Genomic DNA, 25,917 nt, shown 5'->3' on the forward strand with positions numbered 1-25,917 from the left:
GATAGCCCCCCATCCCCCAACCCACCCTGGCACATCCTGTTGCATCAGGCTTAAATGCGTCCTTTTCCAGACAAGGTAGCCTAGCTAGGGGCAAGTGATTTAAAAGCAGGCCACAGAGTCCACATCAGAGATAGACCCCCTCCCCCACTCCATTTGCTAAGGACCCACATGAAGACCAAGCTGCCCATCAGTTTCATATGTGTTGGAAGCCTCAGTTCAGTCCATGTATGCTGTTTGGTTGGTGTTTCAGTCTCTGTTAGCACTCACGGGCCTAGGTTAGTTGACTCTGTAGGTCTTCTTGTGGCTTTTTGTTCTCCTCCCCACCCCAGTCCTTTTATCCTTCCCCCGATTCTTATACAAGACTCCCCAAGATCTGCCTCATATTTGGCTGTGGGTCTCAGCATTTGTTTAGCATTTGTTCAGCTGCTGGGCAGAGCCTTGCAATGGACAGTTTGCCAGGCTCCTGTCTGCAAGCCTAACACAGTATTATTAATAGGGTCAGGGGGAGCAGGGTGTGCTGTCCCACAGCTGTAATCCCAGCATTCTGGGAGGCTGAGGCAGGCAGATCTCTGTGAGTTCGAGGCCAGCCTGGTCTACAAAGTGAGTCCAGGATAGCCAAAGTTAAAACTTGTCTTGGAAAAATAAAATGGTGTCAGGGGTTGGCTCTCTCTTACGGGGTTGGTCTCAGGGTGGGCCAGTCATTGGTTAGCCATTCCCTCAAGCTCTGTTCCATCTTTATCTCTGTACCTCTTGCATGCAGAGTAAATTTTGTGTTGAAGGTTTTGTGGGCGGGTTAGTGTCCCCCTCCCTCCACTGGAAGTCCAGCCTGGCTATGAGGCGGTCTACCTCAGTCTCCATGTTCCCTGCTGCTAGGAGTCTCAGCTGGAGTCATGTCCACATCCTCCCAGGAGCCTATCCTGTAGCAGGTCTCCAGCTTGTCCCAGAGATGCCTTCCTCCTCCCTTGGTTTCCCTTCTCTCTCCCAGCCCTCTCACCTCTCCTTCCTGTTATCCCCACATCTGATCTCCAAACTTGTTTTCCCTCCCCACACCGTCTCCCTCCCAGTTTCCACACTTCATCCACTTCCTGTGTCTATTTGAATTCCCCAAATACAAGGATTCTTGAAGGCATCATATCCCCCTGGATAAAGTCTCTCCTGGAACCCAACATTCTATATTTCCCACCATCCTCGGTTCTTCCAGCTTGGTGCCACGGGACTGGAGATAAGGCCGGAGCTCTTATGCTCGTGTTTTAGCTGCTCTTTCTTTGAACCACATCAAGGGAATGTGGTTCATGAAACAGCAGCGCCTGTAGACGTATCAAGGCTGCAGGATCAGAGAGTCATGCCTAGTGTCCAGTGTCTCTTTTATCCCAGTCTTTGACCAACAAGAATTTCCATTAATTCTCTGAGTGCCCAGGAGGGTTAATGAACACAGATCGCTGGTGACATCAGAGCGCTGGTGCATTTTGTGTTGTGGCTTTGTGAGCCCTGTCCCAAAGGAGACCGTTAGTCAGAAAGCATGGGCACACTGGCTAATGTTCTAAGAGTAATTTTGTTATCCTTAATGCTTTTAAGCATATTTTACAGTGGAAAAAAAATTTTTTTTATCTAGATAAGCATAGAAGCACTTAGCATTTTGCTCCCATGTTCCATTTGTCAGAGTGAAAATACAGACAGCACCAAAACCAGACCTATTGGGCTAATACCTCATGGATGACAGAAATACAGCACTTAGAGAGAACATGATACACTCACCATAAAGCCTTTTAGTTGTCTTTCACGGAATCATGAGTAAGCAAGTCCATTTTCAAATCAGGTTAAAAAAAAAAACAGAGATCACTTAAAGTGGGATCTTCAGAAGGACTTCTCATTTATCACGGACAATCACATTCCCCACAAACTTTACAATATGTTAGGTGTAGAGTATTCAGTACCTCTCTGGGGAGTGCTAGGAGGTTGAGGCTGTCTACTTTCTGATGAGATATAGAGGTAGAACTCACTGCTCTACCCAGGTCCCAGGTTTTCTGTGACGTTCATGCAGCAGCCATCCCCCAGGTGCTGACTCGTGTGCATTATCTCAGGCAGAGTACACATCAACACAGACTCCAAAGCAGCCCTTCTCATACACGGACATCTTGGTTCCGTAGCTGATTTACTTTGACATTCTGTCTATGGTCCTGCAAGGCCTGTCCCCAAACCGATGACTTCATTCACTCTCCTGAGTATTCGTGATCTCCAAAATCAAAATATAAACAAAAGCAGCTTAAAAATGATTTCTGAGGCTCCACGTGGGTTGTCTCCACGCCTGACGTTACAAGTTCCATCTCAGGAACCCACAGGGTGGAGATGGGAACTGATGTCACCAGTTGTCCTTTAACCTCTGCACTCACCAAACCACATGTACCCACCCCCAGGAATGAATGAATGAATGAAGAAAAAAATGCCAACAAAGAAAAAACAAAGGTAACATCCTCGGCTGACAGTAATTTGAGAAAACCATTCAACCCAGAGAGCATATATGGAAGAGAGAGCATTTGAACTGCCCATGGCTCAGTGTTGGCGCACCACAGCTTTGCAAGTGTGTTGCGTTTCTGAGTCAAGCTCATTTTGTTTCAGAAAGCTACACAAAAGAAGCATTTGTTCCCCAGTGTCTCATCACCCATCATCACCCCATGGCCTCCGTGCCAGGCCTCTCTGCCCAGTGTCCCCCATGAGAAAAGAACTCACCCTGGAGAGCCTGGCTGGATTCAGAACACAGCTAACTTAATTTATGTCCATTGGCTCTTTTAGAGTGCTTGGTTGTTTGTGTGTTTCTAGCCACAGCGGAAGGAGCTGCAGTACAATTTCAAAGTTGTTTGTTTGTTTTACTGCTTATGATGTAGGTCTTGTGGAGAGCAGAGCCATTTATTCTCCAGCAGCCCATTCTCAATTGCCAACATAGATTTCTGTCACACGGAGCCTGTTGTTTAGGCCTTTTCTTTGTTGAAGCAAGTCAGAAGTCTAAGAGCTATTGGAAAGAAAGTGCAAACCATTTTCACCAGAACTGAACACAGAAAGAAGTAAAAGGAATGAACGAGTGCAGCCTAAAACTTCCCAGGGTATTGAGAGTTCTCGCTGTGGAAAGATAAAGGAAAGTGGGTGCAGGGGCTGCTTTTCTCCAAGCAGAGAAAAGCTATGCTTTTGAGATTTGTACTCACAACCTCTCAGATGTGGAAAAAAAGGGGGGTTCAAGAGCTTTTGGCCAAGGCTCTCAGAGTCTCTGGGTTGTCAGTCTTTATTTCTGCTTTCACTCCAAAGCATTTTATGCTTCTCCTTTTATTCAGCCTTGGACTTGTGGTCATGGTCACTTACTGCTCTGAGCACAGCCTCTTCCTTGTCATCAGGCTGTTCTTACCCAGAATAGACCACTCATTGGACTCCCGAGTCAGGGAGCACACCTTACTAACTGCATGCATGTATGCAAGTAAGATTGCATTACAGGGAAAGGCTGCTCCTCAGCCATACCCCTGGCTCATACTAGAAATAGAATGCACATGCACACACTTTTTGTTTTAGCTGCCGCCAAGCTGATGAGTCTTATTTGACTTACAGTGAGCATTCACTGAGTTCTGTGAGTCCTGGCACTGAGGAAATGGCTGATTGTAAACTAAACTTTATTTCTAAAATCCCCATTAGCTTTTGCTCTTGGTCCCAGGGTTAATCCTTTCCCTTTCTGGCTTTGCTGTGTGCACACACTCATTGCCCCGGTCCACCATTTTCTGTCTTTCTTTGTTAAGTGTTTCTTGTTTGTACCTTTGCCCTTGTTAATTTCTCATCCTCATCTGTCCCCTTCTCCATAGAAAGAATTTGTGTTGGCTAGTTTTATGTCAACTTGGCACAAGCTAAAGTCATCTGAGAGGAGCGAACTTCCATTAACAAGACCAGGTTGTAGGCAAGCCTGTGGGACACTTTCTTAATTAGTGATTGATGTGGGAGGGACCAGCCCACAGTGGGTGTTGCCATCTCTAGACTGGTGGTCCTGGGTGCTATAAGAAAGCAAGCTAAGCAAGCCAGAATGAGACAGCCAGCAGGTAGCGTCCCTCCATGGCTTCTGAATCAGCTCCTGCCTCCAGGTTTCCACCCTGTTTGAGTTCCTGCCATAATTTCCTCCAGTGATGGACTATGATATGGAAGTGAAAACCAAAACTCCCCAACTTGCTTTGGGTTCTAATGTTTCACTATAGCAATAGTAGCCCCAAATGAGACAGAATTTAAATGGAAAAGATCAGCTATCTCCAACAAATATTTTAGATACGTGATTTTAAAAAGAGGCTGGCTTTTTTTTTAAATATCTCAAGATATGGTATCTTTTATTTTTACATATTGTTGAAGTGGTAAGAGAATTGCTTATCAGAGATGAATCAGCTGCTAAAGTTTCTTTCTGGGTGAAAATGAGGAGCTGAAGCAGAATGATCTCTGTTGGATGTTTCCAGCTCTAAAAATGTCCTTATGCTGAGCTGATGACCTTTTGTTTCCTTGGACAACGGGAAGCCAGATGGAAGCTTGTCTTCACCGAGTGTGCATTTTCTTGGTCAGTGGTTGAACACCTGCTTGGGATCTCTACGAAGCAACGATCTGTAGTTCCCGGGGCACCGCTTTTTAGCTTGGAGCAGCAAAATGCCCCTCTATTTCAGCCTGGGTCTCTGCAACAGTTTAGAATTCCCATCACCTCTGAGAGCAATCTAACAGCTAATTTCCTCTGTATTTTCTTTTCAAAGATGGGAAGTCTATTTAGAAGCGATGGAGAAAATATGTATATTTCTCTCAAGCATCATGAATGAACAGACATTTAGCATTTAAACATAGTATTAACTTGTTAAACATACATCGAAATACAAATTTAAAAGGTAAAACAATACTTTTATTTATTTCATGAAGGAATAGGCCAACCATTTTTTTTTTTCATATTGTGTTCTATTTCCGAGCAGTTTAATGTTCATGGAAAACTTGAGCAGGCAGTAAGAGTATTCTAGAGTGGTTGTTAGATTCTTGTCAGCTTCACACAAACTACAGTCCCCTGGAAAGGGGAACCCACCATTGAGGAATTGACTTCCATCAGGCTGGCTTGTGGGTATGTTAGAAGGGCCTCGTCTGGATTTGTCATTGGTGTAGGAGGGCCCAGTCCACTGGGCTGATTCTGGATTATACTACAATGCTGGCTGAGTAGAAGAAGGGGAAGCAAGCCCGGAAACAGCATTCCTCTCTTGTCTCTGCTTCGGTTCCTGCCCCAACTTCCCTGATAATGCCCTGTGACCTGGAAGTGTAAGCCAAGGAAACCCTTCCCTCCCCAACTTGCTTTTGGTCAGTGTTTAACCACAACAACAGAGAAACAGACTTGAACCTCTGCTCTTAGCTATTCTGCCAGTTGCTTCAATCTCACATTAATCTGGTACATGTATTCTAACTGGTACACATTGTTATTATCATTATTAATTATACTTATTAGTTTTAGTGTGATGACTAAGGTGCACAGTTGATTGACATTATTGAACGTGTTTCTTTTCTTTTACTTATTTAAACTTCCTATTGATTTTTTTGTGATTTTCCATATTCAATATTATTGAAAATTATTTGTTGCTGTGTATGTGTGTATATGATTTGCGTCTGCACATGCATGGCTTGATTCTCTTCTCTCTGTCCACTTCCATGTGGGTTTTGGGGACCAAACTAAGGCTGTCAAGCTTGCACGGCAAGCACCTTTCACTGGTGTTGAACAGAAAGGCCTTTTTCTGTCCTAGCAGGCTGCTTCAGTCCCGACCTCTTAGCATCTTCTGGGTTGTGGTGGTGCATTGCTCTCCCTATTTTCGGAGACCTTAACAGTTCTAGAAGGACTGAGACACTCTGGTCACCGTGGGATATCTGCTGTTGGACTTTGTCGCGTGACTTTCCCCCGCCCCCATCATAATTAGACTGCATTATGCTTTGGGGAAAATAATCCCGGAACAAAGTGCCATTTTTTTTTTTTAATCACATCCCATTAGAGATAACTTCACCAACATGACTCAGCCCTGTTGAAGTGAGCCGGGCTGTTTGGCTGAGCTACTGTCTGCGAGGGTTTTCCAGTGAACTCAACTGTTATTGACTATTCTTTCAAAGATTCCAGATTCTAGATTTAGAAGTTAATTTGGAAATGTACACATAAATAGCCTTGGGAATAATGAAAATGAATGGAATACCGCCCCACCCCCATTTCTGGATGAAGAACACAGGCCTTCATTATCTAAGCTCCAGACTTCCCTCCCACCATTCTCCATGGGAGGCCAGCTTCCCTCTGGATGCATCAGCTCCGTGAAGGAATGGCTGCTCTGTAGACACTGACCTAGGTCTGTCAGTTTGAATATTTCACTCTGGGCTGAGGTGCATGAAACAGCACTGCGGGCATCTTCAGCCTTTGTGAATGCCTTGCTCAGCAAGGAGAAGGCATTCCCTAACTCTCGTTGGCCACTTTCCAGCAAGGCTCAGCCCAGGTTGATGAGACTGTGAGCCTGGCCAGTGGGCAGTGTCATTATTTTCATTTAAAACGAAAAGATGTCATAGGATGTGGTGCAGTGGTGGAGTAGAACATGCAAGGGCCTGGGTTCCTCCCCCAGCAACACAAACCACCCCGAACAACAAGAATGAGTAAAGAAATATTGAAAAGTACATCTTAGGTGGTGTTTACATGGATATTTGTCTTATTTTTATATTAGTTGAGCTAGGAAAGTCCTTTCCTTAAAAACCTGTAGATATGTTCTCAGCAATTAGATTGAGTCTCTACATTTGAATCCAAAGAGTTCCCTTTAAATCGAGCCCTTTGCATAAATTAATGTGTATTTACATATTTTATTAGTGACATCCAAAGTAATTTAAAAATTATGTATATATAAAAATTATGTATATAATACATGTATATATAATTATGTATATATAAAATTATGTCTATTCTTCACACATTTTTCTTTATTTTGATAGGTAATATTTGTGCTTTTACTTACATGAACACTCATGTACAAATACCTCTTTTCTCACACACAACCTTGTAAAACAACATTTTTTTAAGCCATAAACATAGATAGCAGGGTGGAAACTACACAATTTTCTTTTAGAATTTGGGGACATATTGGTCCCCTTTGAGTTATTGTATTAAAATTGGAAGTAGATGATAAGACCTAGGTGAATTAGATTTCGTTTTAAGCATTCCTCTGTCCACCATACCCTTAATGCCAACATGCCTAGCTTCCACCTTGCTCTAGAGACAGGCTGCCATTGACCCTGGAGTTCACTGATTGACCAGCCTGGTGGTCCTACGAACCCTCAAGATCCTCCCCTCTCTCTGATTCTCCCATTGCTGAGGGTCTAGACGTGAGCCATGATGTCCACATGTGTGTCTGAATGTGTGTGGGTATATGTGTATGTGGTGTGTGCATGCGGAAGCCTCCCTGAAGCTGATGGCGGGAGGCTTCCTTGATTGCTGTCCACCTTATTCACAGAGGCAGCATCTTTCACTTGAGGCCGGAGCTTCCTGATACCACAGGTCTTGTTAGCCAGCTTTCTCCATGGATCCCTTTTCTCCATCGTATGAGTGTTGAAATTACAGGTGGGCCTCCATACCCTCTGAGCGCTTATGAGTTCTGTGGATTCAAATTCCAGTCTTCATGTTTACCCGGCAGGTGCTTTAATCACCGAGCCATCTCCCCAGTTTGCTAAACTTCTTTAATATAATTATTACAAAATAGATCTCACTGATGGTTTCAAACCTGCCTCTTTTTTTTTTTTTTTTTGAATGACTGGTTTGTTCCAGTCATCCAGAGTCATTGCCTTCATTGCCTCTGGTTACGATGAGGCATTGCTCAATCTTCATATTAAGGGAGTGTGCTTTATGTCAGAGCACTGGATGGTCTGTGCAATGAATGCATTTCCATTTTTGTTTTTCTGTGGCTTCCTTCCACCTCTTTCACATTAAGCCTGGAATTCGGTGTTTTCATGACCACTTTAATTCGTTCCTTTTTTCTTTTATTCAGTAAATATGCTCAAGTGCCAAGTTCATGGCAGCTGTTGTGCTAGAAACAGGGATCCATGGGAAGCCAGTTTTGCCTGCTGTGTGGAGCCTCACAGTTCAGTGTCTATTGCTGCTGACACCAGCTCTAACCCTGACTTGGGAGAAGGAAGTTGGCCATAAGCTCAGAGACTTAACTGACTGAGTTTGTCCTTTAGGAGCTAAGGGCTATGATTTTTTGTCTTGATGTGTTTGGCTTGTGTACTGGTTAGTTTTTTTTGTAAGCCGACAGCAAACGGGTCACCTTGGGACGAGGGAACCTCAACCGAGAAAATGCTTGGATGGCATGAGAAATCTATGGTGACCAAGACTAATGAAGCTATGGGGCATTCCTCCGTGGGCTCTGCCTCAGTTCCTGCCTTAGCACCCCTGACGATGAGCTGACGGCTCATAAGATGAAATAGACCCTTTCTTCCCAAGCCCGCAGCGCCAGAGACCCAAACTAACGTAGCTTGCTAGGTCATCGCTGGCTTTGCGTTTCCACGGAGTCATTCAGCTAGTTTTCATGTGAGACCTGGAAGATGGAGCCCCAGCTGCTTTACTCTCCAGTCTCATCCTTCTGTGAGCCGCGCTCCAGCCTGAGTGGTACGTTCCCTGGCCTCTCACAGTTTGCCCGAGAAGCTGTGCTTCGCGCAGTTGCTAACGTCAGTAGCGATAATGTGCCATCTTCCTCTGGGTCCTCTCACCCTTCTCTGTACTCCAATTATTTTCTCCTCTGAACTGCCTTAAAAATTCAGCTCACCCGGCGCCAAGCCCTTGGATGCCTGGTCTACTGTCGCTTCGTGTGGTCACGTTAGCTTAATGGGGACAACATTAGCCCAAACCGGCGTCACCAGGCAGGAAAATGGGGTTTGACTCTAGTTTTGCATTTGCTGTTCACAGAAATGTGGCCTGGGGCATGAACAGTTACCGGTTCATTTTCCTGGTCAACCGGCTATAGATCACAGGATGGTTTTCATGGGGTTGTTTTGAATAATAACAGATAACATAGGTGACACAGCATAATTACGGTAATATTAGGAACATATAAGTTATAGGTTATTATCGATAATTATATTTTAACTTAGTTGTGCAATCTCTATTTATTTGGAAACACAAAGGGTGCCTGTACACTGTTATTACTGCATGCCTTTCTGATAGGAATTAAGGAAGGGAGGGAGCTAATGCTGCTGCTTCCTCTCCTGGGTCCCTGTCATCTAAATAGTCACCCGCTTGGTCAGACAGGAGGTTTTCGGTGCTGTTTAGGCAGGGTTGTGTACCTACCAGGCAAGCCCTTTACCGCTGAATTTCGTTCTTAGCTCTTATATGCGGTTTTTAATAGTTGTGGCTGGACAACGCTAAGGTGTGAGTGGAAAGCACATTTTGGAAATGGCTGAGAAGGCAGGTCGGCAACTGTGTCTATTATCACTATTTAGGTAGCTGCTAAAAATAGACGGGTGCTGAGAAAGCTAGGTTAAAATAGTGAGTCTTTGTTTTCAGTGGGAAGGGCTTTTTTAAGTTAGTTTTTTCTTTATTGTTGTTGTTTGTTCTGTTAAGGGTGAGAGGAGATACTGAGAAATCTTTTGCGGATGGTGAATGTGTTTGTCTAGTTAACATTTCGTTGGTGGCAAGCGGTTTTCGGTGCCTCATCTTTGCCAAGCTGACAGCAAAGTCTCTGGTGAGAGAGAATGAAAACTAAGAGACTTGGAATAGTTTACCGTGGAATCCTGATTTCCAGTGAGAGGCCAGGAGAACTGAGTTGAATAGTGCATCCGAAGGAGACAAAGGAAGCTTTTTAAATGGAGCTAAGTGCAAGACATCATTAACCCAGAGTTACAGCCTCACGGTGGAGAGGTGAGCCCTTCATGAGTCTCTTTTCTCAGAGAAGAATAAACGTGGATGATAGGCCAGGGCCGAGTTTTTCTCTCAGTAGCCACGGGGGGCCTCAAAGGCTCTGCAGAGTGGCTCTATGGGAGCTGAAGGCAAGGGCTTCAAGCAGTGGCTCTGTGTCTTTGTCAATCTCTGGAGAAACTGGGACTAAAATTAAAAGTAGTTCACCAGTTCTAAATGTTGGACAGAATGCTTTGCTCAGCAGGCAGCATACAGCATTGTCTTTCCTCTTGTGTTCCGAGCTATTGTGTGAGATTCTGGATCTGGCCCTGTTAGCACTTCAGCTGACACAGAGCCAACAAAACAACTTGTCTGCAATTAATATTCTGTGATATGATGTCCTATCCAATAAGCCTGAGACTTTAATTGAGCACGTTTTTATGTGTGTGTCTGAACGTGTTTTATTCTTTTAGTGCTTAGAGACCATATTCTTTTTCGCTGTGATAATACCTCCCCCTCGGATGGAAACTTCTCATGAATGCCTAAGTATTACACTTTCTAAATTAGTTCTGGGGCACAGAGAGGATTATTGACCACATATCAAGTGAACTATGGAAAGATTTTGTAGAATAACCCTAGAATTTCCACCTGAGATTCTTGGTTACATACACAATTCCAGAAAATTTAAAACAGTGGTGGTGATTTAAGTATCTGAATACTTGTTTGTAATTTTGATGGCTCCTAGTAAGGTTTTGTGAATGTGGGCACTACCCCTGTTGAAATCTTTTTTCTTTTTATTTATTTATTTAGTTATTTTTTATATTAATCACAGGTTATTTGCTTTGTATCCCAGCCGTAGCCCCCTCCTTCATTCCCTCCCAATCTCACCCTCTCTCTCTCATCTTCTCCCTGCCCCTTTCCAAGTCCACTAATAGGGGAGGACCTCCTCCCTCTCCATCTGACCCTAGCTTATCAGGTCTCTTCAGGACTGGCTGCAATGTCCTCTTCTGTGGCCTAGAAAGACTTGTTCCTCCCTCGGGGGTAGGGGCGTGTTGAAGAGCTCGCCATTGAGTTCATGTCAGAAATAGTCCCTGTTCCCCTTATTAGAGAACCCATTTGGATACTGAGCTACCATAGGCTATATCTGAGCAGGGGTTCTAGGTTATATCCATACATGGTCCTTGCTTGGAGAAACAGTCTCATGAAAGACCCCCGTGTCCTGATATATTTGGTCCTTGTGGAGCTCCTGTCCCCTCCAGGTCTTACTAACTCTCTCTTCTTTTATATGATTCCCTGCATTCTGTCGAAGGTTTGGTTATGAGTCTTAATATCTCCTTTGATACACTGCTAGGTAGAGTCTTTCAGAGGCCCTCTGTGGTAGGCTCCTATATCCAATGACCATCCGATTTGTCTTTTTAAGTGAGCTCAAGTACACAACAAAGACATTTGCTCAACCATGTTTATAGAAGCTTTATTCATAATAGCCAGAACCTGGAAACAACCCAGATGTCCCTCAGTTGAGGAATGGATACAGAAATTGTGGTACTTTTACACAATGGAATACTACTCAGCAATTAAAAACGAGGAAATCATGAAATTTGCAGGCAAATAGTAGAACCTAGAAACAATCATCCTGAGTGAGGTGTCCCAAAAGCGGAAAGACACACATGGTATATACTCACTTATATAGACCTATAAGATAGGATAAAGATACTAAAATATGTACACCTAAAGGAGATAAACAAGAAAGAGGACCCGGGGTAAGATGACCTGTTGAAATCTTAATTTAGATAAAATCGATCAAGAAATGGTAGGCATGCTGTGGGTGCTCAGAGAGAAACACCATGGAGAATGACCAGACTCTGTGACCTCATGCTGGCTCTTGATAGTCTGTATATGAAAGTGAGAATAGGCCAAAGATCTGGGAGAGTGCCTTGTGGAATGTACCAGATTTTTTTTTTTTTTTTTTTTTTGGTGGCTCATTAAAACACATAGCACTGGGCTCCACTTGAGAATTTCTAATTCAAGAGATGGAGTGGGGCCGAAGAACTCTCATGTCCAAGGTCCCAGGTGATTCTAATGCTAATCTTGCAGGCCCAGAGATCCCTGAAATAAGAATTGTTCTTATGATTCATTATGCAAAAGGATCACCTTGGAGAGGCCAGAAGATCAGAACATCTTAGGGGACTCAAGAATCAGGGATTTAAAAAATTTTAATTTAATTTAATTTAATTTTTTTTAAATTGATTACAAGAAACATTTTTTTTAAAGATTTATTTCTTTATTTTACATTTAAGTGATCTCTTTGCATGTACATCTGCATGACAGAAGAGGTCACCACATCTTATTATAGATGGTTGTGAGCCACCATGTGGTTGCTGGGAATTGAACTCAGGACCTCTGGAAGAGCAGACAGTGCTCTTAATCTCTGAGCCATCTCTCCAGTCCTTAATTTTATTTTTGAGATTATGATATAATTGCATAATTTATTCCTTTCCTTCCCTTCCTCCAAATCCTCCCACATGCCCTTCCTTGCTTTCTTTTAAATTCATTTTTTATTAATCGTTATTACAGGCATATATGCATATGCACAAATATTCCTAAATACACACTGCTCAGTCTGTATAATATTGCTTGTGTGTAGGTTAGGGCTGACCATTTGGTGTTGGATAATAACTTGGTGTGCTCATCCCTGAAGAAGGCTGTTTCTCTCACTCTCAGCATCTCTCTTAGTTGCCTGTGGTCCTTTATGTAGGGTTGAGCCTCATGGGCTTTTCCCTGTCTATTTTGGCATGTCTATTAGAAAGCCCTATAGTGATTCTGGCACGTCAGGTTCAAGGACACTGATCTGAGGACTTTAAGCCACAGGAGCATCTTCACCTTGTTAGATTTTTGAGTCCTTCATTTTTCTTTTTACGTAATCATCTATGGTAGAGTTCTAACTTTCTTTAAGGGTAAGAGAAAAATCAAGTAAAAATATTGCAATAGTTTAATGGATTAATCATACCATAAGCTAAGTCACAGCTCATAAAAATATAATGCATTGTGATACAATATGGTGAATATTTTGCAAAATGTAGTATCACCCATTATCATGTAAACCAAGTCTTTTTAAAGGGGACAATAAAATGTGCTAGGAAAAAGATGGACTGCTCCTGATTTTGCTACCTATACCGCACAGGCAAGTTGTAGTGATTGCTTCCTCTTATGGAAAAAATAGTAATTTCCGAGTTATACAGTAAATAGTAAGAATATAATAATCTAATAATGTAATCTAATAATCAAATAAATCTAATAATAGATAAATAATAAATCTAATAATCTAATAAAATGTGTCAGATGTATACTACGGCTTCTGGTGTACTGTAAATGTTAAATAAATGGCAGCTATAAAACCAAGAAGAAGGGAAGGAGTATGACATGAATAGAATCAAAATGCATTGTTTGCATGTATGGAATTCTCAAAGAATTAATAAAACCATTGTCTCAGTCACTTTAAGATTGCTGTGATAAAACACCATTACCAAGGCAATTTGTAAAAAACAAAACAAAACAAAAACAAAAACAAAAAACCCCACTTAATTGGGCTTACAGTTTTAGAAGGCTCAAATCCATGAAGGTGGAACAAAGGCAAAGTGAGAGTTCACATCTTGACTTACAACAATGAGGCAGAGAAAAGGCACCCTGGGGATTACACCAGCCTTTTGAAACCTCAAAGCCCACCCCCAGTGGCACACCTCCTCCACAACGTCACACCTCCTAGTCCTTCCCAAACAGTTCCAATAACTGGGAACCAAGTATTCAAAAATACAAACTTATGGGGGCCAATGTCATTCAAGCCATCACAAACCTTATAATAGAAGAAGAAATGGTATACCACACGTGTTTCTCATTTTTTAGTTTATGCCACTGGCTGTCAGGTGAAGATTGCTGTCCAATTTCATACTCAACAGCTAGCTATTTCAGCAAAAGTTTTGAATGGATTTAGATTGTGTCTTTCATCTAGGAATTTTTTGAAGATACAAATTAAAAAATGTAAAACAAACTTTTGAATGTTGTGCAATGGAAAAAAGTTCCTTTTCTGTGATTAAATAGGAGTGATTTTTCTGGAATGCTAAAGAGATATTTGAAAAAATGACGTGTGTCCATAAGAATAATAAAAGCTGGTTCCAAATCAATATATATTATTTTAAAGAGCATAACTATATGAATGTAATAGAACAATTCTAGGATTTCTTGTAAAGGTTGATAAGTCCAAGGAGTGTCTTTTCTCTTTAAATACTCCTCCATCACCCTTTTTCCTTCACTGAAGAAGAATAGATGAGCATACTAAGCTAGGACTGTTGAAGATACTTTAATGAACCTACATACAAGTCCACCAAATTATAGGAACCCATAAGGAATGTGGCACATTACCATAGGACAATCATCATTCATCCCAGGCAAGACATGAAGGACCACAGTGAAGGAAAGTGTGCTGCTGGAGGATGGACGGGGAACCATCTGACCGAAACTGTAGGGATAGGCAGATGCTGCCATTGTCAGAGCTGTTGGAGCAGGAGGGAACAGATGAGCCAATATCTTCATCCCTCTCTCTGCTTGCATTTAGGAATCTGCTGCCTAGTCATTCCACTGGTCAAATCTGATGGAATCCATTGGGCAGGGGAGCTCATGTGATGAAATCTGTAGGGTCAGCATCACAGGACAAGAACAGGTCAGAGGAGGAAAAGTACACAGATGTGAAGGATGTATGCTTGGGTCAGAGCTAGGAAGTAACAGCACATGCAGTCTTTTTTTTTTTCTTTGTCAAATTAAAGAAAATGTTTCAAGATAAATCAAGGGCACAGGAAAATAAGATCAGGTGTTTGCTTGTATAGAAAGAGCTTTGGTCTAGACACAGCCTGTTGTCAACGGATTTAACCATACGTTAAATGATACGTAACTGATTTTCACATGCCAGGTTTACGCCAGGCATATCCTACTTACTATCTGTAATTCTTTAAGTAACCTCATTTCATGGAGACACTGGAGGCTCAGATCTCAGCAATTTGTACAAAGCCTGTAGTTAGTTAGTGGCCATGCCAGGACCTGAAGCCAGGCCAATTAGATCCCAATGCCAGGCTCTTCCTGGTAAACCCCAGAAGACAGTCTTTGTCCTTTTCCTCTCACAAGACAAATACTCTTGAAGTAGCTTTCTCTGAAGTCAAATGATATGACTGCATGGTGAGTTTTCTTTGAAATTCTGTCCAGGAAAAGCATTGAAGTTGATAAATACAGGCTCCTAGTGAAAGGTATAAAACATTTGAATATAATGTGCCAAGCAGCACAGTTTCCAAATGGATGCACCCACTGAAATCCAAGCTTGCTTTTGTATTGTCCTCAGTGAGACACCGGGGTCTCCTCACTGCCCTCAACGCTAGACCCTTCTTTATACCCTAGTCTGCCTGCCTAATTCCCTAACCCACATAGGGAAACCAAGAAAGAATTTCTGCCATTTAAAAAGTTGTTTTAAAAATAAATTCATCAATAAAATGACAAAAACATACAAGAATCTATGAACTTTCTAAAGCAAATAAACCCAGAGTAAAGAGGCAAGGCCTAGTGTATTAGTTTATGTAATAAGCCTAATGAGAAAGATTTTATTGGCAACTGAAAATGAATTAAAATCTTCATACTATGTGTAGCAGAGGCTCTGCATGGAGGATAGATGCTGTTTTTGGAAAGCTGAAAAGGAAGAGTCAAATAAGAAATGTGGTGGACAGGAATCTATGCAAGCAAAACACCCATACGTATAAAATAAAACTTAAAAATTAAAACAAGAATAATGGCACGTATCTCACAAAACAGTGGAACATACACACACATACACACACATCAGCATCTGTACTAGTGGTTCTCAACCTGTGGATCATGACCCCAAAGGTTTCGAATGACCCTTTCACAAGGGTCACCCAAGACCATCACAAAACCAGGATATTTACATTATGATTCATAACAGTAGCAAATTTACAGTTATAAAGTAGCAACGAAAAAATAATTTTATGGTTGGGCATGCACTACAACATGAGCACCCGTATGAAAGGGTCATAGCGTTAGGAAGGTGGAGAACCACTGATCTAAATGATCATGAAGAAGCTAGCAGCTAAATAAATTCTTGAGCAGCAGCTTAATGCAGATGTACACACCTCAAACCGAGATGCACGGAGCGGAGCAGATGCTCAGTCAGTAGGAGCAGTTGTTCTGAGCGTGTGAGGACCCGAGCTTGCATCCTCAACACTCAGCATAGCCAGACACGGCTGTTGGTGCTTGCAGCCTCAGAACTGGGGGCTGGGTGGTGGTAAGATTTCCAGATGGCTTCCGAATCAAGCACACATGAGCAGCACTAACCTGAAAAAAACAAAACAAGAAAACAGGTCTGAAATTAAGAGCGGAGGTGTTGGGAGATTAAGGGAGGGTTAGAGGGGGAGCTGGGATGGATCGTATTTCATTGTAAACCCGTGTGAAGGTCTCCAAGAAGGAGAAGAAAAATTAGAAGGATGACTTAGGCTTCTCAAAGCTCAAGCCTAGCCTAGCCAAAATGGAGACTTCTCGTTCAGTGAGAGACCCTGTTGCAAGGCACTAAGAGAACAGCAGAGAAGCACGACTGACTCTGGCTGCCGCATGCGTGCGCAAGGGCATGTACACACATTCACGCGCAACCACACATGTGCACACACATGCAGTTAATGAAGGGACGCGCACGTCGTGTGCAGCGTAGTGTGGTGTGCTGACAGCACGCTGTGAGTAAGCTCTCGTGCTAGGTTTACAAGTGAATACATAGAAATACTCAGGGATTTGAGGAAAAAAAGAGCACGAATGAGAGACGTCACTGTTGGTGTTATATGGTGGAATAGGAGGTGTTCATTGTTCCGAGATATCGTTCTGAGAGTGTTCAGCCATAAATTTTTATTTTTTTGTGCTCTGCTAAAGTGAGTGAGCATGGAAGTAACAGACCTGCCTACCTAACAGTGTGTTGATAAGCTGTATTAACACAGTTTTGGGTGCAAAGAAGTGATCAGTGTCAATCAAAATGTATGGCTTCATGTTGCTTGCTACACTAAACTTATAAAATCATTTGTGTGAGTGAACACAAGTATCTCTATTGTTCATAATCCCCCCCAACGTCCTCTTCCACAATTGGTATGATTATGGAAATCCTCATACGATCTGAAATCTATGCCTTTTGCATATCATATGCTATGTTCATATTATATTTTTGTCTACGTTTTAAGCCCTTGAATAATGTTTTGTTTTATTCTTTTGCATTACAAAGGGTTGTGTCAGTGTGCACTGCAAACTTAATTAGATTTAGTTCAAATCTAAGTGCTGTGATTACAAACTCTTAATGTTGTTTCTTTTTTTTTCCTCTTTAGGTAAGTAACTGATCAGGGACATGAAGATCTGGTATTTCAAATGACAACCATGTTGCAAAAGGTACTTTTGGTATTTTAATGTTATTTTGAAGGAATCCTATCAAAAGACAAAGGCTAGAATGTAACTGATTACTACTTTCCTTAAGAATCTTGCCAGGCCACAGGGGAAGAGGACACACTCAGTCCTGATGCAGCTTGATGAGCTGGGGTGGATGGGAAAGGGAGATCCTCTTTTCTGAGGAAAAGGTGAGGGGGAGGGAGAAAGGAGGGAAGGTGGGACTTGGAGAGGATGACGGATGGGGCTACCACAAGGATGTAAACTGAATAATAATAATAAAGAAAATGTTTTGAATCAGAGCAGGCCATGGTGGTGCGTAACTGTAATCCCAGCATTTGGGAGGCAGAGGCAGGTGGATCTCTGAGTTTGAGGACAGCCTGGTCTACAAAGGGAATTCCAGGACATCCAGGGTTACACAGAGAAACCCTGTCTCTAAAAACAAAACAAACAAAAATATCTTGCAAACCAGATGTAAGGGCATCATAGCATTAATAATTTTAAATTATTAGGAAAGTATGACAATCCTTTCTTCTGCGTCTCAGTGGTTATTACCAGTATAATATTAATACTATGTGGGAATGGAAAGAGAAACTGTCTTTTCCTCAGATTCATTTTTGGACAATGAGGAGGGAAGGAAGCTGATTGACTGTAATAGACAGAATAGCCACACTGGGAGTCATTCTGCACCCAGCCCTCATTTCTGTTCTTAGGGTTTATTTTCTGGGGCCAAACTGTCTTCAGAATTACTTATAATATTCACTGCTTTAAGCTTGTTGACAAAAAGTGTTTGATTCTGGTTAATTAAATTGGACTGCATCCATGTGAAGAATTCTCCAGGAAAAAAATTACATCTGTCTCGAAATTGCTTTTTGATAAAGGAAAACAGAGGGAAACAGGGGACATAATACAGAATTATATAGAGGAGTAACAGAGTGAAAATTTTCTTAGTCTGATGCAGCACACTTGATTTTTGGAATTCTGTTCTTTTTAAAAGACATGATCATCCAGGGGATTTTTTTTCTCTAGAATCTTCAAATTGTTATGGAAACCATCTCAATCTGAATACAGAAAAAATACATACATTATAAACTCTTAAGCTGGCTGTGTTACATCATAGCATTTGTAAACATTCACAATACCAGTTGTGTTTTGGATGTCATGAGTCATGTGCTGTCTCTTCACACAAGATTAATAACTAGATACAAATGACTAGAAGATGTAGGGGGATACAGTAGAAGAGAAATGTTTTCTTATAAAGAATACAATTTTAAGAGGGAGGAAGTAGGATTGGGAAGGGGTGGGGAGGGGGCTACAGCTGGGGTACAAAAAAGTGAATAAACTGTAATTAATAAGAATAAAATTAAAATTAAAAAAGAATACAATTTTTAAAGAACTTTCTGTTTTGCTAAAAATTTCTTTGTAAAATTTTGGGCACTGCCAGTTGAGGAGGATGTGTTTGAAAAAAAAAGTTTAAGAAATAACTTCACACAAAAATCTTTATGCTCTTTGAATGATGAATATTTAATCACAATAAATTTCTATACTCTGTAGGCATTGCTTTCTTAACACTGTTCTTGACAGTTTTACTATTGTTACTAATGGGAGGACACCATTCCACTTGGGCTATTTTAAGGGTGGTAGATCTCATTCTGTTTTGTTTTATGAGTAATATTGTTTGCATAAGCCTGTGATAGTACCGTTTGACTTATTTCAAGCACCAGTGAGGCTTCCCAGTGAGTGGCATGCTGGAACCAGAGAATCCCCAGCAGGACAGCGCAGAGATTTGTGGGAGATCAGGGAATGGCTGTCCCATAATTACATGATAAGTTCCTGGGAGGGTGGTGGCTCCGGAAGGCTGGCCCACTGACTGGCAGAGCTTTATCTTTTCGTCCTGCGCTTCCCTTTCCACAGGAGAAGCTCCTCCGTTCTGGTTTGTGTCCTTGAACTCTGTTTAGGTGTCTGTCCCTGATTCCCACCTTAGAATCTCTGTTTAGTGGTGTGTGAAGTCTTGTCTAGTTACAGAGAAGTAGGCAGCAAAAGGAGATGGGAATAATTAAAACGGTTAAATGTGAAACCATGTGAGCCAGATACAACATTTATAAACTTCAGATGTCTTTTTTTTCAAGGCCTACTTAACATGTAAGAACTGGGAGGAAAGCCGGGCGTGGTGGTGCATGGCTGTAATCCAGCACTCAGGGAGGCAGAGGCAGGTGGATCTCTGTGAGTTGGAGGCCAGCCTGGTCTACAAAGTGAGTCCAGGAGAGCCAAGGCTACACAGAGAAACCCTGTCTTAAGAAACAAAGCAAAACAAAAGAACTTGGAGAAAATGCCAAACACTGAATTTTTCGATATTGGGGAACAGTATATTCTGCTGTGACATGGTCATTGATATATGCAATTTTGTTTGCATGAGATAACCAAAAGTGTAAAAGTAGAGATGCCTGTTTGTGCATTTGCCTATAAATCAGATGTAATCTTTGAGACAAATTCCTGAAGTAATGGATATCGACTTTTCATTCTACCCATTACTAATTTGTTTGAACTTTAGGTACCTACATCTTGCAAATTGTGCACTTTATGACATTACTTTCTCCTGAAGCACATACATCATTGCTAATAATGACAGAATTAGATTTGTTTGTCTTGATTGACTTAAGCTTCTCTAACCAACAAATCAAATGGGAGCTCTCTAGTTTTCCCAGTAAATGTAATTAGACACGGCATCTCTATGTCGCTGCAATTGCATTTTACATGCAGTTTTTGTGACTAGAGAAAATGATACTTTTGTTTTGTATTTTTTCCTGCTGTTCAGAGTTAAAAACAGTCACCGTCTTCATTGAAGCTTGTTCTTTCTTTGTTGTGAAAAAGACAGATAAATTTAAAAATCGGTAAGCTAAAGATTGCTACTTTTTTTTTACAAATGAAAAAAAATATAATTTTTTGAGAAAAGTATTTAATCCATGATGAGGTGGTGAAACAATTAAGAAAGACAAGTTATAGGTCATCAATGGGTTGGACCTGCTGAATAAAATGACAAAATTCTGTGATCAGGAGATAATACTGGGAAAATACTAGCAAATAAAATAGTGATTTTAGCAATATAATACAATATTGTTTTAAAATTTTACACTCAGGTTTTTTTCTTTGTGTGTGTGTGTGTGTGTGTGTGTGTCTGTGTGTGGACTAAGGACTTATACATCAGATGCATGGGAAAGCAAGGGGCAGGGTTAAGACTCCTGCTTTAACTGGGGCCACTCATTAGATCATTCACAGACTAAGATCGTATTGATTACCTGGGCTAACTTCTCAGGCTCCGAGGCCTATTACATTTTGTGTGCTTCTAGATGTGTCAGCTTTTTTTTGCAATGGATACTCGTATAATTGTCTAGAAATGTGTTTCTGGCTGAACCTTGTATGTATTTGGGGCTGGATTTGAGTGAGTGATCGATGAATACAGTTTGAGATCCAGACCCAGATGTTCAGCATCATCTCAGTTAGTTGGATGTGAACAGCATCCTTCTCACAGTAAGCCTTTTCAGTTAAAGGATTAAAAAAAAAAAACCTCCAGTTCTGAGAGGATGCGCGTCAGCACCCAACAGGAAGGCATGATGGGCTTATCGTCTTTATCATGTGACTCTTGCATATAAAGTCTACATTTTCAGACAGGGTCTCATTTTATAACCCAGGCTGGCCTTGAGTTTCTGATCCTCCTCTCTTACCCTCTCCATTGCTGGGATTCAGTGTGTACCACTATGCTGGCTCCATTACAGGTGTGTATCACCACGCTGGCTGGGTTACAGGTGTGTACTACCATTTTGGCTCAATATAAATTTTTATTGTGATAAAACATGTAATATGATCAACATATTTAAAACAAGGTGCCACCCTGTCATTTCTCCGTTGTGCTGCCAGAGAACAGGTGACCTTTCCTATTGTACTCTAGGTAACTCTGCCAGCACATCCAGGTTAAAGAGGAGGAAAAATGGTACAAAAGCCAAATCACTGGGGAACTATTTAAAATAGGGAAACAGTGTAAACTTCTGATATGAGTGAGCTAAACATGTTTCTGTTTAATTATTGTGAACGCCACGGAATTCTTGATTAGGAAGCATGGGTGTGACACATTAGCACGAAAAACAGAAAACACTTTTAGTTCAAAATAATTTTTTTTGATGAATTTTCTGGCATTACTATTTTTGAGAAAAAAAAAAAATCAAAGGTGAAACCTGCAACGGTGCGCCTTCAAACATGATTCCTTTTGATGAATGGATAAGTCAGACCTCTAGTGTTCCGGATACAGTTTTCCTTTGTAAGTCATTCATTCCCACCAAGGAAACCTCAAGCAAAACTCTACTCCTCTAACATTCCCACAGAGGGAATGTGTGTACACGGGCATACACGAAATTAAAATAAGCGTGGTCACACCCGACTTCCACCTGCCGGAGGCAGCAAATGAACTTTTTGCTATGGAAGCTTGACAATTTCATTTCTGGAACATGATTTTGCTTAGGGTCTACTAAGACTAAATACACGTGGTAAAACTTCTGCCTGTTATCATGAAATGGTATGCCTGGAACACAGAGTAAACATGAGGTTTTTGGGTTTTTTTTTTTTTTTCTTTCCTGTATATATTTTAGTGTTAACGGCCTGAAATTCTACAATGGAAGGCAATGAATGAATTTCAGTAAGATAAAAAGTTATTACTAAGCCACCCAGTAAATGCACTTATTGTAGAAGCCAAACAGCACCTTTTGACTCTGACTGATAACATTGGAATTCCCCAATTAGTAAACTAATCACACAGGTCTGCAGCGTTTGTTCTGATGTGTCCTGAAAGAGAAAACAGGCTAAGGGGATGGACATGGTAGAAGCCTGCCTTTTGTCAGTTCCCAAATGCTAACGCACTAGGTTCTGTGTGACATTTTAATTGCCATCTAGGTCTGTGAAAGCTAGTGAGAGGAAATGGTGGGATGTGCTGTTGTCAATGCCCATCACAGCTTCACACCTTTGCTCTGAAGCAGAAGAGAGTGACTTACAGGGCTCTGGGGGAATAACTGATGGAGAGAGAGAGAGAGTTTTGTCTAGACCCGAGGGATCTAGGTATAGAAGACTCCATGATGACCCATGTCATTTACTTAATTAAAAATTATTTTTAAAGTAGCCAGAAATTATATCTGTACAACTGTAATCCTCTCAGTCAGGAAGCTGAGGCAGGTAGATTTTTAAGTTCAAGGCCAGCCCAGATTAGTTACAGAGACTGTGACTCAAAAAATTAATTAAATTAAAAAATATTAAAGGCACTATTATTAGGAATCTACTATTTTAAAATATGGTTAATTTTCAAACACTTACAAATTATTAGTGTGAGTGCCAAACTTTGCATCGTCCTTTATTTGTTGGCTGTGACTGTGAAGTTTCTTTTTCTTTTCCACTGATGCCAGGTTGCTCACTGCAATCCACTCATGACTCAACCTTCTGTGTGCTGGAATTAGAGGTGTGAGTCACCACTCCTAGCTCCAGGCTTCACTTGGGTCAGCTGTCTTCTTACCAACGTTGATAATGGCGTAATGCTTTGGCCACACCACTGAGATGGTTTCAGTGACTGCTGTGATCTCATGACATTTGAGTGGGAAATGTCAGCATCTTGATAGGACCTTCTAACAGTCAAACAAGACAGGTTCCCTATCAAGAAGCATTTAGTTGAAATACTAATGTTTCAAAATCACACATCCACACATGGCAGATAGGGAATGAAGCGGTAAAGAGCAAGATGCATTTTATTTTGACACAGGTCTATCCTTTTAAAACTAAGTTAAGTCGATTTTAAGTGATATTTAGAAACACCAAGCATCCATATTTTCAGCTGTACAAATATTATTGGAACATCCTGTTTATAAATCCCCTGACTTTCTAAAGATGTTTCCACGTTACTTACAAGCAAGGTGTAGATTAGCACAATGAAGATATTCCTTTGCTTGTTTTCCTCACACAGTGGGAAAGTCTTACCTAATTGCATTGGCGTGGTCATTCTGCAGGACTTCTTTAGTTCTTATTGCATATAAACACACACATTTTAGAATCAAAGATGCTCTCTTCTGCCCGTCTCCCATCTTTTGTTTAATATTGTGTTAAATTTCAGCTATTAAATAATTAAAGTTTGTGCTTAAGATCATGGCTTTCTGGGTTGTAACTATTCTGAGAATCATAATTATTTCTGTATATGCTATAAGCAGGATGTTTTATTGATTATTGATCCAACTGATTCCTGTATATAATCTTATGGAACATTTTTCTGCAGTAAGTTTCTTTGTTTTTTTTTTTTTTTTTTGTAATTATATAATGTGTTATTGTGGAGAAGTTTATGAGATGCCATGTATCTAAGCATTTTTTTTTTTCTGATTGTTTTGAGATAAAGATTTGTACTGTGTAGGCTGGCCTTGAACTCACTAAGTAGCAGAGGCTGTCCTTGACAGCCAATCCTTCTCACTCAAGTGCTGGGATCACAAGCAATTCACTTCATTTTGAAAAGATTGTAAAATACAATTCTTTCTTCTATCCTCTATTTGTGCCTATGCTTAAATGTTTGTTACCATGGCAGCGAAGGAAAAAGTGTTAGCTTTTCTTTGCTAAGTGTCAAATGGCATGGTCGTCTACACATAGCACTTAGAGTTTACAGCAGTTCAGCACAGCGCATCTGTGCTTGGGTGTATTAGCCTGGGAATTATTATTATCTGACCGGCAGTGGAGTGCGGATAATTGTCTAGAAATCACAAGACTACTGCTAGCATTGGCTCAAGTGCTGGTTGGCGCCGAGGCCTTAGACAATGACAAGCAGCCTGCATTTGGTTTCTTAAGTTGATAAATACAGAAGCAGGACTGGATGACTTTGAAGGTCCTAAAGTTTCTTTTAGTTAAATGCTGCAGGTGATGAAATTGCAGGACTGCTTTGCCTGACCTTTGGCCTGTACCCACTCTAAGGACCTCTGTTCCCGTGAAATGGAAGCTTCAAGGAAAGGCCTGTCTTTTGTCTTGGAGGGTTATGGAGAGGAAGTGATGTTTGAGCACATCTGTATTCCAATGCACTTGTGCCGGATTCTGCTATGCTCATACACAGCTGGTCAATTCTCTTTTCATACAGCCTGATGTCTATTCACTATGCATGCCTTAGTTAGGGTTACTGTTGAAGTGATGTAACAGCGTGGCCAAAGCCACTTGGGAGGGAAAGGGTTTATTTGGCTTACACTTCCATATCACCATTCATCATTATTGGAGGAAGTCAGGACAGGAACTCAAACAGGGCAGGAACTTGGAGGCAGGAGCTGATACAGAGGCCACAGAGGTGTGCTACTCACTGGCTTGCTCTCTGTGTCTTGCTCAGCTTGCTTTTTTGAAGCTTATTATTATTATATCATTATTATTTATTATAATTCATTCACTTTGTATCACTGCTCCCTCCCTCATCTGCTCCTGGTCTCATCCTCTCTCGCCTTTGCTCCCATTCCCTTCCCCTAGTCCACTGATAGGGGAGGTCCTCCTCCCCTACTGTCTAACCCTACCCCATCTGGTCTTATCAGGACTGTCCAGATCCTCTTTCTCCATGGCCTAGTAAGGCCACCTCACCAGGGGGAGATGATCAAAGAGCAAGCAACTGTGGCCATGCCAGAGATTGCCCTTACTCCCCTTACTAGGGAACCTCCATGGAGACTGAGCTGTCCATGGGCTACATCTGAGCAAAGGGTCCAAGTCCTTTCCATGCATAGTCCTTGGTTGATTCATCAGTCTCTGCAGGGGCTCCTGGGCCCAGAATTTTTGGCTCTGTTGGTCTCCTTGTCCCCTCCAGGTCTTTCTATCTCCCCCCTTATGGCAGAAAAGCACTTAAAGAAATGCTCAGCATCCTTAGTCATCTGGGAAAAGCAAATAAAAATGACTGTGAGGTTTCACCTTACACCCATCAGAATGGCTAAGATCAAAAACTCAAGTGACAACACATGCTAGAGAGCTTGTGCAGAAAGTGGAACCCTCCTCCATTGCTGGTGGGAATGTAAACTTGTACAACCACTTTAGAAATCAATCTGGAAATTAATCAAATAAAAAATTAATCCTAATTTTCTTTCTCAGAAAATTAAGAATACCTCTAGTTCCAGCTATACCACTCCTGGACATATATCCGAAAGATGCTCAAACGTTCAACAAGGACATTTGCTCAACTCTGTTCATAGCAGCTTTATTTATAATAGCCAGAATCTGGATATTCCTCAACCGAGGAATGGATGCAGACATTGTGGTACATTTACACAATGGAATACTACTCAGCAATTCAAAACAAGGAAATCATGAAATTTGAAGACAAATGGATGGAACTAGAAAAGATCATCTTGAGTGAGGTATCCCAGAAACAGAAAGACACGCATGGTATACACTCACTTATAAGAGGGTATTAGCCATATAATATAGGATAAACATACTAAAATCTGTACACCTAAAGAAGCTAAACACAAGGAGGACCCTGGGGGAGGATGATCAATCCTCATTCAAAAGGGCAAACAGGATAGACAGCGGAAGTG

General features: G+C 41.3%; 1 protein-coding gene across 3 annotated transcripts in view; it reads left to right on the top strand.

Moving 5' to 3' along the window:
- Ank2 (ankyrin 2) overlaps positions 1-25,917 on the top strand; it is a 559,246-nt gene that overhangs the window by 140,739 nt on the left and 392,590 nt on the right. Inside the window, exon 2 of one of the 3 annotated variants that reach the window (XM_060392734.1) lies at positions 17,296-17,356. The exons of the other annotated variants lie outside the window; for them this stretch is intronic. Coding sequence (XP_060248717.1) covers positions 17,336-17,356 — 21 coding nt within the window. The 5' untranslated portion in view covers positions 17,296-17,335. The remainder of the gene's footprint in view (positions 1-17,295; positions 17,357-25,917) is intronic. 3 annotated transcript variants of the gene reach the window in all.

The sequence above is a fragment of the Meriones unguiculatus genome, chromosome 10 (genome assembly GCF_030254825.1).
Source record: "Meriones unguiculatus strain TT.TT164.6M chromosome 10, Bangor_MerUng_6.1, whole genome shotgun sequence".
NCBI lineage: Eukaryota > Metazoa > Chordata > Mammalia > Rodentia > Muridae > Meriones > Meriones unguiculatus.